The 18,410-nt window shown below is 45.7% G+C and overlaps 1 protein-coding gene across 1 annotated transcript; it reads left to right on the plus strand.

The window, feature by feature from the left end:
* Positions 1-2,780: 2,780 nt before the first annotated feature.
* LOC136648396 (uncharacterized) lies at positions 2,781-17,225 on the plus strand. The gene is made up of 6 exons (XM_066624503.1): positions 2,781-3,141; positions 4,502-6,570; positions 6,916-6,997; positions 7,621-10,070; positions 13,571-13,854; positions 16,751-17,225. The coding sequence occupies exons 1-6, from the start codon at positions 2,781-2,783 to the stop codon at positions 17,223-17,225; spliced, it is 5,721 nt and encodes a 1,906-aa protein (XP_066480600.1).
* Positions 17,226-18,410: the final 1,185 nt, after the last annotated feature.

The raw sequence follows: 18,410 nt of genomic DNA on the forward strand, positions 1-18,410 counted from the left end.
GACTGAATGGCAGGAACTTTAAGATGTTGCTCTGATATAGATACCTTCACACTGCTTGTATCCTTCTTCTGCCCAACTACTTATTTTCAATGTGTTATTTTGGTAGTTCAGATGATGTCAATGATTCCATACAATGTGATTCTCAAACTTCTTAGCTCCGGAAATGACTTTTCAAAATGTCACTCTATTGGAACCCAGCTAGCTTTACAAGACTTTAAAAAATAGTATCACTTTACTAACCATTCAAGCCTCTGTTTTTATCTGTCTTACTATGGGGGGTGCCTTCTGTAATGTTGGTTGAGCTCCATGTTCATCAGAGCAGGACCATCCTGGTGACCTTGCATTCCCCTTCACCTGGCCTCCAATAAAATCCAAAGCATGGTTGCCTACTCATGACTAAACACAAATGTGTGACTCAGTTTTACTTTCTAAAAGGCTCAGTACATTTTCTTTGTCAGCTGTCAGCTTGTCAGTTTTGCAACACACCCAAAATCGAGTCATGACCCCCTGGTGGGTTCTGACCCACAGTCTGGGAACAACTGATGTAAGCAATAAAGACTTTTCTGCTGTCTTGTTTGTGAGGCTGGCTTCACAAATTATTCTCTAGGTCAGTGGTTCTCAAACTTTGAGGGAGCTTTACTTCCTTGGTAAGTCTTTGCAGGGGAGGGGCAAGGGCAGGGAAGCAATCCCCATGATCGTGTCCCTAAGGGGGCAAAGAGGGGGTGCATTTATTTACTTGTAGTCAGTGAGGGCTGCTGGAGGCTGCAGGAGGTGCAGGGAGCCCAGCGCAGCCTTCCACAGGGCTCCCTGAGGTTTGGAAGCTTGAAATGGAGCCATTGCAGTGCACCTCCGGCAAACAGGAAGTGCTTTGCAGTTGCTCCATTTCAAGATTCCAGGCCTCTGCGAGCTCTGTGGAGGGCTCCCTGCACCTCCTGCAGCCTCCAGGACCCTTCCTGACTACATGTAAGTGAAAGCACCCCTCCCTTCATCTCCCTTAGGGTTGCGATCCTAGGGATCGCTTCCCTGTCTCTCCTCTTTCCCCGCCCCCTAAAGGGATGGGGGAAGAGTTACATGAACTGGTGGGTCATGAACCACCAGTTTGAGAACCACTGCTCTACATCTAGGCACCTATACATCTTTCAGTTTGACTTTGGGCTTTGGGAGGAATATATCTCAGCAGAAATTCAAGCAATGAAGGTTCAATGAAGCATACAGTTGCATGCTGTAGTGAATGTCCCGATATACCAGTGTAGTTTTAACTAAGGCAGTGCTGCCCTCTTGACTGAACATAAAAGTAGTATCACTAAACAAGGAAACGTTAGATCATCCCAGAGGTGGAGCAGCTCTTTCAGTTATCACTCCTATATTTTCCCCACCATCCATTGAGATGGTTGGCAAAGCAAAAGCTGTGGTTGATGGGCTTGACTAAGAGTTTGCAGGGCAGACCAAGCCTTTTTAGGTCTGAGTGGTTTCACTTGTGTGTTCTGCTGTGCTGGCAACAGTGCCTTAGTGGAGATAAGCCTGCAGTGACAAACTATGATTATGGGAAAAGATTCTTCCTGTGATTGTCACTCTGGAACATTCCAAGGAAGCAATCACTGGGAGGTATCTATCCCCAATGTTCAACACTTGTTGCTACGTAACAGGGACTTATGCTGATTCTGGGGACGGTGGACGCAGGGTTGCAAGAATGTATTGGTTGTCGGATTTGGCAAGTGCCCTAACCTGTACAGGAAGGTGCACCTGAAGACTTCTGAAGAGTTCCAGGATGCCTTTAACTATACATCTACCTCATATTGGGTTTTCAGTCTATGGGAAAGCTGCAATCCTATCCACACTTACCTGGGAGTATGCCCCATTGACTATAATGGGACTTGCTTTTGAGTAGACATGCATAGGATTGTGCCCCAAGAGATTTATTATTATATTAAAAATATTGATATACTGCTTTACAGTGGAGTAGTCACATAGAGGTTTAGGTAGAAATAAATCAATATATGGTTCCCAGATCCCAAAGGGCTTGCACTCTAAACAAAAAATACAGAAGAGATTCCGGCAACATCCACTGGAAAAGATGCCATGCTGGGTGAAGACTGACCACTGATCTCCATCTGATAAATATGAGAGATGAGAATTTAAGTTGTTGTCTTCTAATTTATGATTTAGAATATTTATTAACTGATGGTCGAGAAAACATTTCACAAAAAAAAGGAAAGAGAAAATAGTTTCACGTAGGAATGGAATGAGAAGATAGTTCCTTGCCCCAAAAGAAGCTTACAGTGTAAGCAAACATAAACAAGGAAGATACCAGCAAAAGCATCTGGAAAGCAAATGAGCCAGGATAAGTAGGGACTTTTGCATTTTTAGAAGCTGATTTGGTCCAGTTAGCAGGAGTTACATTTGAAAATGCTGTAAACAACACAAACTCTTCATATTGATGATCTTCTAAAATTGATACGTGGAAACGTTTGAAAGGAGTCATGACATTGCTCAAACACAAGGTGGTGCTATTGCACAACACAGAGCAGTTTGTATGTAAAAAACTGCTTTCCCAGAGAACGGTAGCCATTGAACAAGGGAATTCCAAAGAGAAAGTCCACTTATATATATGTACAAGCGAATCTCCAGGGATTTTTGAAGGAATAGACTACTGGATCCATTTCCAGAAATAAATCTACAAACGAGACATCCAGGAGAGACTTTTGCCTTCAAAACATACATAGAAGACAAAAAGAGAGCTTCATCAAGATTGCCTGGTGACTGGAGGAGAGGCTGGGACAATGGGAATGCATCATTGGAGCAGGCAAGCTTTGTCTTTCTCTCTGTTTCTCTGCATGTGTGTAGCTGTGTGTGGGTCCATCCGCTATCGGGTGCCTGAGGAAAACAAAAGTGGGTCTCTGGTGGCTAATGTGCTAAAAGATCTAAAAATGGATGTAAAGGAGCTGGCAGCTCGGGAAGCCCGGTTGGTTTTGAAGAGTTCCAAGCAATATTTTCAGCTAGATCGTAGTTCTGGGGATGTGATATTAAAAGAGAGAATAGACCGAGAATCTCTGTGTGGTCAGGATGATCCTTGCATGTTACTCTCAGAAATCATGCTAAACAATCCATTGCAGCTACACAGAATTGAAGTGGAAATAGAGGATGTACATAAGAACATAAGAACATAAGAACAGCCCCACTGGATCAGGCCATAGGCCCATCTAGTCCAGCTTCCTGTATCTCACAGCGGCCCACCAAATGCCCCAGGGAGCACACCAGATAACAAGAGACCTCGTCCTGGTGCTCTCCCCTACATCTGGCATTCTGACTTAACCCATTCCTAAAATCAGGAGGTTGCGCATACACATCATGGCTTGTACCCCATAATGGATTTTTCCTCCAGAAACTCGTCCAATCCCCTTTTAAAGGCGTCTAGGCTAGACGCCAGCACCACATCCTGTGGCAAGGAGTTCCACAGACTGACCACGCGCTGAGTAAAGAAATATTTTCTTTTGTCTGTCCTAACCCGCCCAACACTCAATTTTAGTGGATGTCCCCTGGTTCTGGTATTATGTGAGAGTGTAAAGAGCATCTCCCTATCCACTCTGTCCATCCCCTGCATAATTTTGTATGTCTCAATCATGTCCCCCCTCAAGCGTCTCTTTTCTAGGCTGAAGAGGCCCAAACGCCGTAGCCTTTCCTCATAAGGAAGGTGCCCCAGCCCCGTAATCAGCTTAGTCGCTCTCTTTTGCACCTTCTCCATTTCCACTATGTCTCTTTTGAGATGCGGCGACCAGAACTGGACACAATACTCCAGGTGTGGCCTTACCATCGATTTGTACAACGGCATTATAATATTAGCCGTTTTGTTCTCAATACCCTTCCTAATGATCCCAAGCATAGAATTGGCCTTCTTCACTGCCGCCGCACATTGGGTCGACACTTTCATCGACCTGTCCACCACCACCCCAAGATCTCTCTCCTGATCTGTCACAGACAGCTCAGAACCCATCAGCCTATATCTAAAGTTTTGATTTTTTGCCCCAATGTGCATGACTTTACACTTACTGACATTGAAGCGCATCTGCCATTTTGCTGCCCATTCTGCCAGTCTGGAGAGATCCTTCTGGAGCTCCTCACAATCACTTCTGGTCTTTACCACTCGGAAAAGTTTGGTGTCGTCTGCAAACTTAGCCACTTCACTGCTCAACCCTGTCTCCAGGTCATTTATGAAGAGGTTGAAAAGCACCGGTCCCAGGACAGATCCTTGGGGCACACCGCTTTTCACCTCTCTCCATTGTGAAAATTGCCCATTGACACCCACTCTCTGCTTCCTGGCCTCCAACCAGTTCTCAATCCACGAGAGGACCTGTCCTCTAATTCCCTGACTGTGGAGTTTTTTCAGTAGCCTTTGGTGAGGGACCGTGTCAAATGCCTTCTGAAAGTCCAGATATATAATGTCCACGGGTTCTCCCGCATCCACATGCCTGTTGACCTTTTCAAAGAATTCTATAAGGTTTGAATGTGAATGATAATCCCCCCCAATTCTCCAAAAATCAATTCCTCTTTGAAATTCCAGAACAAGTACCTGTAAATACCCGATTCCCTTTGGAAAGTGCACAAGATCCAGACAAAGGTGAAAATGCTGTTCAGAATTATACACTTAGTCACAATGAACATTTTAGGCTGGATGTGCAAAGTCACAGTGATGGTAGCAAATACGCCAGACTACTATTAGTGAAACCATTAGACCGTGAGGTGGAGCCGCATATTATTCTAATTTTTTCAGCTGTTGATGGAGGGATCCCCAAAAGAACTGGCACAGCACAGATTATTGTTGATGTTCTGGACACCAATGATAATCTGCCTCAATTTGAACAATCTCTCTATAAACTGAAACTACCAGAAAACAGCCCACTGGATACATTGGTCACAAAAGTTAAAGCCAGTGACAAGGATATTGGTTCCTTCGGAAATGTCACCTATTCCTTCAGCCAAGTGACAGAGAATGTGCTGAGATCATTCAAGCTGGACAAATATACTGGGGAACTTACTGTTGCAGGGCTTATAGATTATGAAGAGAATAGAAAATATGAAATAAACATCAGAGCCACCGATGGGGGAGGCCTCTCTGATTACTCCAAAGTCATTGTGGAGATTGAGGATGAGAATGACAATGCCCCAGAAATGACCATCATGTCCATCACTAGTCCCTTATCAGAAGACTCTCCCCCAAACACAGTGGTGGCTCTTTTCAGTGTTACAGATCAGGATTCTGGAGACAATGGAAGAACTGGCTGCACCATCAACACAAATCTACCCTTTGTGTTAAAACCAAGTGAGAATAATTATTACCAATTACTGACTCAATGGGTGCTGGACAGAGAAAGGTTATCAGGATATAACATCACGATCACGGCCACTGACCGAGGCTCACATAGGCTCTCTTCAGCAAGAATAATTCATGTTCAAATCTCAGATGTCAATGACAATCCACCTGTGTTCCAGAAATCACATTATGAAATGCGCTTACGGGAAAATAATATTCCAGGTCTTTTGATTGGGTCAGTCCAAGCTGTTGACCAGGACACAGAACAGAATGCAAAAGTAACATACTCACTTTTGCCTGGGAAGAGTGGTCATGTCTTTATATCCTCATACCTCTCCATCAACTCGGAAACTGGGAATCTATATGTCCTCCGGTCTCTGGATTATGAGGAGATAAAAGAATTTCAAGCAACTGTGAGGGCATCAGATGGTGGCTCCCCTCCACTCAGCTCAGAAGTGATAGTCCGAGTTCTGATTGTGGATGAAAATGACAATGCCCCCTTCGTCCTTTATCCTCTCCAGAATGGCACTTCCCCATCAAATGATTTGGTCCCCAGAGAGGCAGAAACAGGCTACCTGGTGACCAAGGTGGTGGCAGTGGACAGAGATTCTGGTCAGAACTCTTGGCTTTCCTATGAACTGCTGAAGGCCACAGAGCCAGGACTCTTCATGGTGGGGGCCCAGAATGGAGAAGTGAAGACCATGAGGCCAGTTAATAAACGAGATGCCTTCAAACAGAAGCTGATAGTGGGAGTGAGAGACAACGGACATCCCTCACAGTCCACCTCTGCAACACTGAGTATTCTTCTGGTGGATGGCTTTTCTGACCCTTATATGAAAATGCTGGATACCCCAAAGGGTGAAGTTGTGGAGGAGGAAGAAGACCGTAACCTGACTGTGTATCTGATCATATGTTTGGCTGCCATCTCATTTATTTTTCTGGTGTCTATAGTGGTGTTTATTGCCATGAAGGTTCAGAAGCAGAGGCAGTTCATAGGGAACTATAACTCTGCTCCTATTTTTCCTGGTGGACCAAATAACCAGGAGAACCATGTGGATTCTGGCAGTGGCCCATCTTCCCAGGCTTACAACTATGAAGTGTGCTTAGCTGGTGGATCTCTGAACAGCGAATTCCGCTTTCTCAGGCCTCTCATTCCTGTGTTTTCAATGGATCCTCCCAACGTTCAGGTAAATCCCAGGAATTCTGCCAGCTGTGCCCAGGAAGTCCTAAGTAGTGCAGAGGAACACCAAATAACAAGCCAGGTGAGAGTCTTAGTTGAAAACTTTTTGTATAGTTAACAATTATTTTTCTTAATTTTTGAACATCTTACAACACTCTGGCCACTATGCTGTGGAGTTTATCTGATATTGAGATTTAATGCTCTTTAATGGCAGGAATTCTAAATGGGTGCTTGAAATTGTCCTTGTTCTTTTTTTATATTTCTTTAGATTTTATATCTTAACGTCTGTCCATGAAGAGACGATAATTATAATCTCTCACATGAGATACAACGAAACATAACCATTACTCATATGAGTGATTATTATGAAATAACTTCAGGCATATCTATGAACGTTTGTGCTCCTTTTCCTTAACAATTTTGTCAGTGTGAAACGGTGATGTGTGAGGTGGGGGAGGCCTGTGTTTTGAAATTTTGCAACATTTTCATCTTAGAGAACATCTTCAAATGTAAGGTCTGCTGAGTAAGTGCACAGGGGAATTCATTTTCCCCAAGGAATCATTTGCATCCCTTATCAATCATTGTTCTACCTGTCCTCACCCTTATCACACCTATTTGCATATCTAGCAACCAAAATACAAAGACATTCATGCTGATCAAATCTGATCAAGAAGCAATGGGGGTTTAGGGAGGTGAGTGATAACAAGCATTCAACTGCTTTCTCAGTTACAGACCATCTTTATGATAATTTTTGCAGAAATACTCCCATGGTTTGGTGGAAATTTTTCTTATAACATGGTCTGACTCTGAATAGTTGATCACTTCTTCTAAGCCTGATAAATGCATTTTGCATTGCTTTCATTGAGAAACATAGTGGTTATTTCCTTTACAGCCACATGGTGGCAGTATTGGCAAATAGATGAATTTGAATTCAGCATTTTTGTTTGTGAAGTCCAGTGCTTCACTGGGAGCCTGTGAATGCCTGCATGTCTGAAAGAAGAAAGCAGCTATTTTTGGGGGGATGAAGATATAAATTTCAGTGGAGCAAAGCAAAGCAATCCGCATTGCAGAGCAAAAATTTATTTCCATGTCAGCACAGATGATCACTGGATAAACCTCAAAAGCTTTTCAGGTTGGCTGGAGCCCAGAGAAGGAGATCCTTGTGCCATGGAAGACTGGTTCAGGAACAGACAAGGTCTGTATCTTCTGCTTTTTCTCTGTCTTTCCAGAGCATTGTGTGCCTCAATTCGGTATTCTGTGCCTGAAGAAAAGAAAAGTGGTTTTGTGGTTGCTAGTGTCCTGAAGGATTTAAACATGGGAATAGGGGAACTCTCATCTCGAAGAGCACAGCTTATTTCCAAAAGCAGCAAGCAATATTTCCACCTTGATAGCCACTCTGGAAATGTCTTGGTCACTGATAAAATAGACAGGGAGGCTTTGTGTGGGCAGACAGATCCTTGTTTACTTCTTGCTCAGATTGTGCTGGAAAAGCCCTTAGAGCTCTACAGTATTGAAATGAAGGTTGAAGACATAAATGACAATGCCCCACTATTCTCTGAAAATGAATTCTATGTAGAAATGCCTGAGAATGTTCCTATAAATACACAGTTTCCCTTGGAATCTGCCCAGGATGCGGATCTTGGTGATAACAGTATCCAGAACTACACGCTCAGTCCCAATGAACATTTCAGGCTGGATGTGCAAAGTGGCAAAAAATATTTAGACCTTGTTCTAGTGAAGCCTCTGGACAGGGAAAAGGAGGCACACTTTGGCCTGACTCTTACAGCAGTTGATGGAGGAGTACCACAGAGAACAGGCACAGTTCAAATAAACGTCAGTGTCCTGGATATCAACGATAACTTCCCTCAGTTTACACAGTCAGAATATAAAGTAGTTTTAAAGGAAAACAGCCCAAGGGACACTCTGGTCTACAAGGTGGAAGCCAGAGATCTGGATTTTGGTTCTAATGCACAGGTCACCTACTCATTTCATCGGGTGCCTGAAAACATACGTAACTTGTTTCATTTAAATGAACTGACTGGGGAAATAACTGTTTTGGGACAAATTGATTATGAAACACAAACTAGCTATGACATGAACATCAAAGCCACAGATGGAGGAGGCCTTTTGGGGCACTGTAAGGTCTTGGTGGAGGTTGAGGACTTGAATGATAATGCCCCAGATTTGTCAGTTATATCCCTCACCAGCGTCATACGAGAGGATTCTCCCAAGGATACAGTGGTGGCCCTTTTCACTGTCAGTGATCAAGATTCAGGAGACAATGGCAAAACTGTCTGCTCTGTGGAGATAAACCTCCCCTTTCTGCTACAAGCTACTTTGAATAACTATTACCAACTTGTGATCCAAAGTTCTCTTGACAGGGAAAAACAACCAGAATATAATATCACAATCACAGCCGTTGACCAGGGCTCTCCCAGACTGACTTCAACAAGTATGATTCACATTCAAATTTCAGACGTCAATGACAACCCCCCAGTGTTTGAAAAGTTATTATATGAAATGCAAATGCAAGAAAATAATATTCCTGGATTGCTGATCGATTCAGTCCATGCGGTCGACCTGGACACAGAGGAAAATGCCAGAGTAACCTATTCAGTTTTGCCTGGAAAGGTAGGAGACGTCTCTGTGAGTTCTTATCTCTCTATCAACTCTGAAAGTGGGAATTTGTATATCCTCAGATCTCTCAATTATGAGGAGATAAAACATTTCCAAGTTACCATCAGGGCTTCTGATGGCAGTTCTCCCCCACTGACCTCAGACGTTACTGTCCACATTGTGGTCATAGACGAAAATGACAATGCTCCCTTCCTCCTGTACCCCCTTCAGAACAGTACATCACCCTGCAATGAGCTGGTTCCCAGATCAGCAGAGGCCGGTTATCTGGTCACCAAGGTGGTGGCTGTGGATGAAGACTCTGGCCAGAACTCTTGGCTTTCCTACCAGTTGCTGAAGGCCACAGACCCCACCCTGTTCAGCATTGGAGCACAGAATGGAGAAGTAAAAACCAGGAGACCCCTGAATGAGCGAGACCCCAACAAACAGAGACTGGTCATCCTGGTCAGAGATAATGGGAACCCACCTCAGACCAGTACCACTGCACTAAATGTGCTTCTAGTGGACAGCCTTTCGGATCCGTACAGCAAGAACATAGAAGTTGGCATTGAAGAAAGGGAAGAAGAAGGTCCTTTGACCATGTATTTGGTGATCTGTTTGGCTGCAGTCTCCTTTGTCTTCCTCGTGTGCATCGTTGTGTTTGTCATTATCAAAATGTACAAGAAAGGCTGTGGTGGAAGCCTGATCGCTGTTCCTCCTCACTTCCCACCCGCCAGACCGGATATCCCAGAAAACGGGGTGGATTCTGAGAGCGGGTCACTTTCCAGGACTTACCACTATGACGTCTGCTTAACGGGCGGATCCTTGTGCAGCGAGTTCAGATTCCTCCGGCCTCTCATTCCCGTTTTTTCTGTGGGGGACCCAAACATGCCTGTGAGTCACAGGATTTCTGCTGCTTCCCAGGAGATTCCTGACCAGGTGGAGGGTAAAGAATCAACCGGGGAACAGGTGAGGGAATAATATTTCTTAATTAAGTCACATACCAAGGAAATGAAAGCAGATCAGCATGACTTGGTAATTGGTCCCATATTTTTTTCCTCCGTGTTCATATCTTTTTTGGTCTGAAATTCAGCCTCACACCCCCATCTCCTTGCTCTCCTTCTGTGTCCCTTTGTCTGTATGCCAGAGGGAGGTACAGAAATCTCTTGAGAAATTTCACTGGTCTTAGAGAAGCTCATTGGGTGTCTGTCACCTAGGCCCAGCCCAGGTGGCTTGGGATCAACCTGGAGCAGGGTCCTCCTCAGGGGTAAGGGCCTCCTCCGGAGTAAAACAGGACTACTATCAGGACTGGGACCCCAGCCAAGTCCCTTCCCAGGGAGCAGGCCCTGGTGCCTCCTGGGAGCAGTCAGCAGGCACGTGGGTGGAAAGGGCGGGGCAGAACAAGAGGAGCCTCATAAGGAGGCCGGGAGGCGAAGGGAGAGGTCGCTCCTCTCCAGTCGGGAGAGGGATCCCAGAGGAGGCGAAAGGGGGTAGCCACCCCGGCCTCATCCAGACAACTGAGGCTCCTCAGGGAAGTTGGCAGACCTCAGCGCTGGAGAGAAGGGCCAGGGGCTGGGAGCCTCCAGACCCTAGTCATGCCTGGGGTCCTGGGGTAGAAATCAGAGAGGCGAGTCTACAACAGCCAGGACCCCCTCTCAACAAACCCCATTGGAGGCCAGGGATTCGAGGGGCAAGACCGGAGATACAAGGGGCCCTCCTGAGGACAGCTGAGCAGACCCCCAGCCAAGGTACTGCAGTTCTCGGGAACCCCTACTCCTGGCCGACAGACAACAGCGGGAGAGCCAGGCCTGAAGCCTCAAGGGGTCAGGCCGTCGTGGGGAACGGGCCGGGTATGCGCCGACGCCACCAGTCTATGTAAAACAAAGGGGCCTGTGACGTAACAGGCCCCATGAGTGTGAAGAACTTAACACGAGTAAACCGGCTGTATAAATCCACTATATCTGCCTCACGGTCTTCTTTTCGCCGACGACCGACACGCATCGTCTGGGTAAGCCCCCCGTGCTTGGGCACACCCAAAGGGGCGGGGTCTCCGCCAGCCATGGACGTCACAGTGTCCTTTAAAAATTATCAGTTTTTTATCCTTAGGAGCACCCGTCAAATATGGTTTTTCTTTTAAAAATGTTAGTGCCAACCTTCTTTATCGCCTCTGCTTCTTTTTCCATTTGGGTGTCTTTTTTTCACCAAAAAGGTGTAGATCCTCTTGGTTCAATCTCACATGAGGTTTCATGTCCTTCATAGCCATCCCTTCATTCTATTCTTTCCCTCAGACCTCATCTTCTCCGTTCACTATTTATTCTGGCTCCTTTTTCTAAGGCCTCTGAGGAGTCTGTAGGTTCCGTTTCAAAGCACTCCGACTCCCTGTACCTTCTTCTTTCTGAAATGGCTCTAGACTTTGTGTGATTACACAGGCCTACAAAATTGAGGGTCAGAAAAGTTTTTCCCAAACTTTATGGTGGTTTGATATGAATTTGGGGTGCTGATTCCAAAAATGGCATCTGTTATGCCCTATCACGTTTAGTTGTGAAGACACGGCATAGCCTCATTAGTGAATGGTTCAAGCAGCTTCCTCATGAGGAAGCCATGGTGTAGGCTTCCTCATGAGGAAGCTGCTTGAACCATTCACTAAAGAGGCTATGCTGTGTCTCCAAAACTAGAAGTGATAGGGCAAAACAGATGCCTTTTTTGGAATTGGCACCCCAAATATAAATTGGTGTAACATTTAAGGAAGCAAAATGTGTGTTGGCCTGTGTTATTGGCACTGTTGCATGTGTGCCATTGCATCCTGCATGCGAAACTGCCTTATACTGAATCACACCCTTGGTCCATCTAGGTAATGATCACAGGGGCCTTTCCCACCCTGGTGTCTTAGGGTACTTTTTACAACAGAGATGTTGGGCATTGAACTTGCGATTTTCTGCATATCCCATTGCTTGTTCCATTGCAATAAATCCATAAAGTGTAGATGGTATGTCTGCTCCAGTACTCACATTGGGAACCTTGAATGGACCAGAATTCCCAGAAGCATTTTCATAGATTTATGAAAATGCAGATGTCATCCACACTTTTCCTGCAGCAGTCATGTTGGCTGCATGTGGTGCTGCCACACGGAGGTCCAAATCCTAACCAACTTTCCAGCACTGGCATAGCGGTGCCAATGGGACATGTGCTGCATCCTGCAGTTGGGTGTCACTCACGGAGGCCTCCTCCAGGTAAGGGAATGTTTGTTCCCTTACCTCAGAGCTGCATTACCCTTATGTTGGTGCTAGAAAGTTGGTTAGGATTGCGCCCTTAGATTCATATGCTTCATATGTCTCAGCCCTGGCAGCCCAACTACACCCCCAAACTAGCATGTTTGGGGAGGGTAGCTATGGGGAGGGGAATAGTGCCACCATCAACAGAGTGACGGGCCATGGAAGATATGGTGGTGGGGTGAGGGCTGGCCATTCCAGGGTAAGGAGGGTCCATCATAGACAGATCATCCCTCTTTCCAGCCTTACTTCCAGCTCTCTGATGACTGGGGGCCTTGGCAGTAGTGCCCTGGGTCTGAAACCGCTCCTCTTAAATGCCAGATCAGTCAACAATAAAACCTGTCTCATCCAGGATTTAATCCTGGGTGAGGGTGCTGATCTGGCTTGTATTATGGAGAACTGGTTGGATGAAGCAGGAGGAGTCAATCTTTCCCAGCTCTGTCCTCCAGGTTTCCGGGTGGTGCAGCAGCCACGACTGCAGGGACGGGGAGGGGGGTTGCGATAGTCTATTGGGATTCTGTCTCCCTTGCCAGGAGCCCTGTCCAGCAATTCACTGGGTTTGAGTGCCTATATGTCTCATTGGAAGGGCGGGACAGGATTGGGATTCTCTTGGTGTACTGTCCGCCTTGCTGCCCAACAGTCTCCCTGCCTGAGCTGACTGGGTTGATCTCGGACATTGCATTGGAGGCCCCCTGCCTATTGGTGTTGGGGGACTTCAATGTGCATGCCGAGGCCCCAGAGGTAGGCGCAGCTCAGGAGTTCATGGCCGCCATGGCAACCATGGGCCTGTCACAAAGGATCTCTACTCCACCCATGAGGCTGGACACATGCTAGACCTGGTGTTTTTGTCTGGGCAAAGGGATGGTGATCTGGATGTGGAGGAGATCAACATCACTCCGTTGTCATGGACAGATCACTTCCTGGTAAGGTTTAGACTTTTGAGGCCTCCTGTCTCCACAGAGGTGGAGGACCTTATTGTTTGGTTCGCCCCCGTAGACTGATGGATCCAAATGGTTTCCTGAGGGCTCTGAGGGATTTTCCTGCTGCTAAGGCCAGTGACTCATCTGAGGCTCTAGTTGATCTCTGGAACACAGAGATGGCCAGGGCTGTGGATGAGATTGCTCCTGAGCGGTGCCTCCCAGCCAGCAGAGTCAAAGAGGCTCCTTAGTTTACCAACATGACAGATCCGACCGGACACAGGCTAGGGCCCACTACAGGGCCTACTCTGTGGCGATAGTGGCAGCGAAGCGCTCCTTCTTCTCTGCAACTATCGTGTCCGCACATAGCCGGCCAGTGGAACTGTTCCATGTGGTGCGGGATCTCCTCCATCAGACCCCATCAGTGGATCAGGAGGACCACATGGAGGTCCGCTGTAACACCTTTGCCAGGCACTTTGCGGATAAAATCGCTTGGATTCGCCACGAATTGGACTCCATGTTGACAATGTCTAGTGATGTCCCTGTGGCACCTGTCAATCCTGTTTTGTGGGATTCTTTTCAGCTTGTAGAACCGGAGGATGTGGACAGGATCCTTTGGAGTGTGAGACCATCTGCCTGCCTGCTGGATCCATGCCCAGCATGGCTGGTTAGATCTGCCAAGGAGGGACTGGCCGAGTGGACAGAGAGGGTAGTAAATTCATCTTTGAGGGAGGGAGTGATGCCTCTGGCATTAAAGCAAGCTGTGGTTTGCCCCCTCCTGAAAAAGCCCTCTCTGGACCCCTCTATGTTAGATAATTATCGGCCAGTCTCGAACCTCCCATTTCTGGGCAAAGTGATCGAGCGGGTGGTGGCATCTCAGCTTCAGAGGATCCTGGATTAAGCAGATTATCTGGATCCCTTTCAATCTGGCTTCAGGCCTGGCTTTGGGTTAGCCCTCTCTAAGCCCTCTATAAGGGCTGTTTTTATAAATTTATAAATTATGTCGTTTACTGCGTGCTTTTAATCTGCTGCTGTGTATTTTATCTTGTTTTTAAGTGTTTTGTATTTTTAATGTTTATTTGTTTCCTTGTAGTTTAACTTGATTGTTAGCTGCCTTGGGTGCACTTAGGGGAGAAAGGCGGAATACAAATCTAATAAATAAAATAAATGTGTGCACTCCCATTGGGTCCCATTTAGGCAACAGAACTCTGTCTCCAGCTACGGTGAGTTGCAAAGGAGCTCTTCTCAGGTTCTGCCAGCCTGCCCCCTTTTTCCCTGAGGAATCACAACAGGGTCTACACTGAAGCCAGAGCCTTTTGGGGTCCGTAAGAGAAATTAAATTAAGGATTAATGATTTCAAAGAAACAGGGAGACTTAAGGGCATACAGGAAGTAAGGAAAAATTATTTCTACTTACCTCCATGTGAGTCCCGGGACCACCTATGGATCTTATTACCTCTTATATTGTCTTATGTCTGAGAAGAGGTGGGGAAGTTTAAAATGGAGGAGATAAGATCTGGTGTGCACCATTCTCACCAGATCCACTCCCTCTTGCCTCCTCTCCACTCCTGGTTCCTCCTCCCCACCCAATTATGCCCCAGTCCTTCCTCTCCCCACCCACAGCCTGTCCCCAATGCAGACTTACCAGAGCCACGGGCCCCAGGAAGGCTGTTGCCATGTGCCATTTTCTGCAGTGGTTCAGCTGCATGCCATTTTGCCATGCTGCAGGAATGCTGGTTCCAGCAGTGCAGCATGATCATCGAATTGGGCTATGATACAATCAAAGGCAAACACCTAAGATCAATCCAGGCAAACACCGCAGAAGAGGTCTGAGATCATGTCAGTTGTAGCTTTGCCTCCTGATGGGGGAGAGCAGTAAGCAGAGGCACCTCCTCTGATAAGGCCTGGGGTGGAGAGGAAGATTCTATCTGATGAAAATATTTAGGCTGTAACAGTTAATACCACCCTATTGAACTGAGCCTGAAAACAAATTGGTGAAGAGCGTAAGTCTTTCAGAAAAAATGTTATTGAATCTCCTCCCCAGGCAGTTATATCTAGTTATTATTCCATAGTTCTGTGACAGTCTTCCTCATTATCTGTACCTAGAGTGTATTATTATTTCTTTATTTACAACATTTGTGCTCTGTTTTTTCTTACATAGATGCAAAATATCTTACAATTAATAATACAAAGACACTGTTTTGTAGTGAATGAACACTCTGTATCTCTAGCCAGGCTTCTGCCAATGCTTGGTGTATCGTCTTTATAGTCAGTGGTTGTCCAACTCTGCTGCTGCCACCCACTGCAGATGCAAACCACATTCATTCATTCATTCATTCATTCATTCATTCATTCATTTATATCCCCCCATTCTATCCCACAAAGGGCACTCAAGGTGGCTTACAAATAAAACAAAACAAAAAATGTTGTTACATCTATCTATCTATCTATCTATCTATCTATCTATCTATCTATCTATCTATCTATCTATCTAATAAGACATTTAAAAGCAATAAAACACAATAAAACTTGGATCCCGATTAAAATATGTTCATAAAAAAGCGCCATGCCCCCCCCTCCGGTGTCAGTATAAAAAGCCTTCTCTGAATAAACAGGTCTTAAGACCCTGCCAAAAGGACTCTAAAGAGGGAGCTGTTCTCAATTAAAGGGGGAGAGAATTCCACAGATGGGGAGTCACCACAGATAGAAAGCCCTCTTTCTTGCCGCTATCCTCCTCACTTCCGCTGGTGGCAGCACAGTTAGAAGGACCCCTTTAATGACCTGAGGATGGGTTGGATTGCATGGAAGGAGGTGGTCCCTCAAATAATAATAATAATAATAATAATAATAATAATAATAATAATAATAATAATACAGGTATTTATATAATTTATATAACCACAACATATTTATATAACCACAATATAATTTATATAACCACAAGAATTCAGATGTTTCTTTCGGATCTGGTCGCACATTCTGGCCTCCATCCTCCCATGCTCAGAGCAGATGGAATAACTCGGCTCAGCTTGTCAGCTGCTTCAAGGTTGCACGGTGCCGGTGGCCTCGAACTGGCGACCTGCGGATGTTATCTTCAGGCAAACGGAGGCTCTACCCTCTAGACCTCCTGCCCAAATACCCTGAACCCAAGCTGTATAGAGCTTTAAAAGTCAAAACTAGCACTTCAAATTCAGCCTGGAAACAAACTGGCAGCCAGTGTAGCCACTGAAGCAGTGGCCCGACTGACTCAAACTGACGAGTCCCAGCAACCACACGGGCAGCCGCTTTCTGCACTAATTGTGGTTTCCGGACTGTCTTCAGAGGCAGCCCCACGTAGAGCATGTTGCAGTAATCTAATCTGGATGTCACTAGGGCATGAGTCACTGTGGCCAGATCTGAGCGACCCAGGTATGGTCGCAGCTGGCAAATCAGCCAAAACTGAGTAAAGGCTCCCCTGGCTATAGTCGCTACCTGGGAATCCTGGAGCAGCTGCGGATTCAGGAGCACCCCCAACCTGCGGACCTGCTCCTTCAGAGGGAGTGCAGTCCAATTCAGAGCAGTACAGTAGTCCAATACTTGAACCTTCGACTTCTGGAGCAGGAGAACCTCTGTCGTATCAGGATTCAATTTCAGCTTGTTTGCCCACTGTGTACTGTGGATGTTGAGAAGAAGAATGACAGTGAACCAGAATTGATCATCACATCCATCACCAGCCCCTTACCAGAAGACTCTCCCTTAAACACAGTGGTGGTGGTCTTCAGGATCGCAGATCAAGACTCTGGTGATAATGGCAAGACAGTGTGCTCTACTGAGATAAATCTGCCATTTATGTTGAAATCCACTGTGAATAATTATTACCAGCTAGTCTCCCAGCAGACACAGGACAGAGGAAAAGTCTCTGGATATAGTGTCACCATCAGTGCTATTGATCAATGCTAACTGAAGCTCACTTCAAAAAGAATAATTCATATTGAAATCTCAGATGTCAGTGACAATCCACCAGTATTCCAGACATCGCTCTGTCAAATGCAGTTAGGGGAAAACAATATTCCAGGGCTATTGATGGGCTTAGTCCATGCTCTTGACCTGAACACGGAACAGAATAAAAGTGACCTACTCACTCTTGCCTGGTAAGGTTAGAGATGGCTCAGGCCGCATACCTCTCCATCAGCTCAGAAACTGGGAACTAGTGTATCCTTCAAACTCTGGATTATGAGAAAATAATAGAATTTCAAGCAACTGTGAGAGTTTCAGATGGTGGCTCCCCTCCACTGAGTTCAGAACTGATAGTACGAGTTCTGACTGTGAATGAAAATGACAATGCCCTCTTCATCTTCTGTCCTCTTCAGAATGCACTTCCCCATCAAATGACCTAGTTGCCAGGGAGTCAGAACTCTTGGCTTTCCTGTGAAGGCCGTGGAGCCAGGACTCTTCATGGTGGGAGCCCAAAATGGAAAAGTGAAAACTATGAGGCCAGTTAATAAACAAGATGCCTTCAAACAAAAGCTAATTGTGGAAGTGAGAGACAGCGGACTTCCTCCTCAGTCCATCTCTGCAACATTAAATATTCTTCTGGTAGATGGTTTTTCTGACTATTATATGAAAATGCTAAATACACGTAAAGGGGAAGTTGTGGAGGAGGAGGAAGACCGTAAACTGACTGTGGATCTGATCAAATGCCTGGCTGCTATCTCTATTTTTCTGGTTTCTGTAGTGGTGTTTATTGCCATCGAGATTTAGAAGCAGAGACAGTTCATGGGGAGCTTTAGCTCTGCTTCTAATTTTCCTGGTGGCCCTACTATCCAGGCAGTGGATATGCCAGGATTCTGGCAGTGGTTTGTCTTCCCAGATTTACTACTACTACTACTACTACTACTACTACTACTACTACTACTACTATTATTATTATTATTATTATTATTATTATTATTATACCATTTTTCAATGGAAAGTTCACAAAGCAGTTTACAGAGAAGATCAAACAAACGACTCATGGCTCCCTGTCCCGAAAGGGGGTTCACATCTAAAAAGATGCAGAAGAACACCAACAGACAGTCACTAGAAAAAACACTGGTGGGGTTAGGCAGGCCAGTTACTCTCCCCCTTCTAAATGAAAGGAGCACC

The sequence above is a fragment of the Tiliqua scincoides genome, chromosome 4 (genome assembly GCF_035046505.1).
Source record: "Tiliqua scincoides isolate rTilSci1 chromosome 4, rTilSci1.hap2, whole genome shotgun sequence".
Classification (NCBI taxonomy): Eukaryota; Metazoa; Chordata; class Lepidosauria; order Squamata; family Scincidae; genus Tiliqua; species Tiliqua scincoides.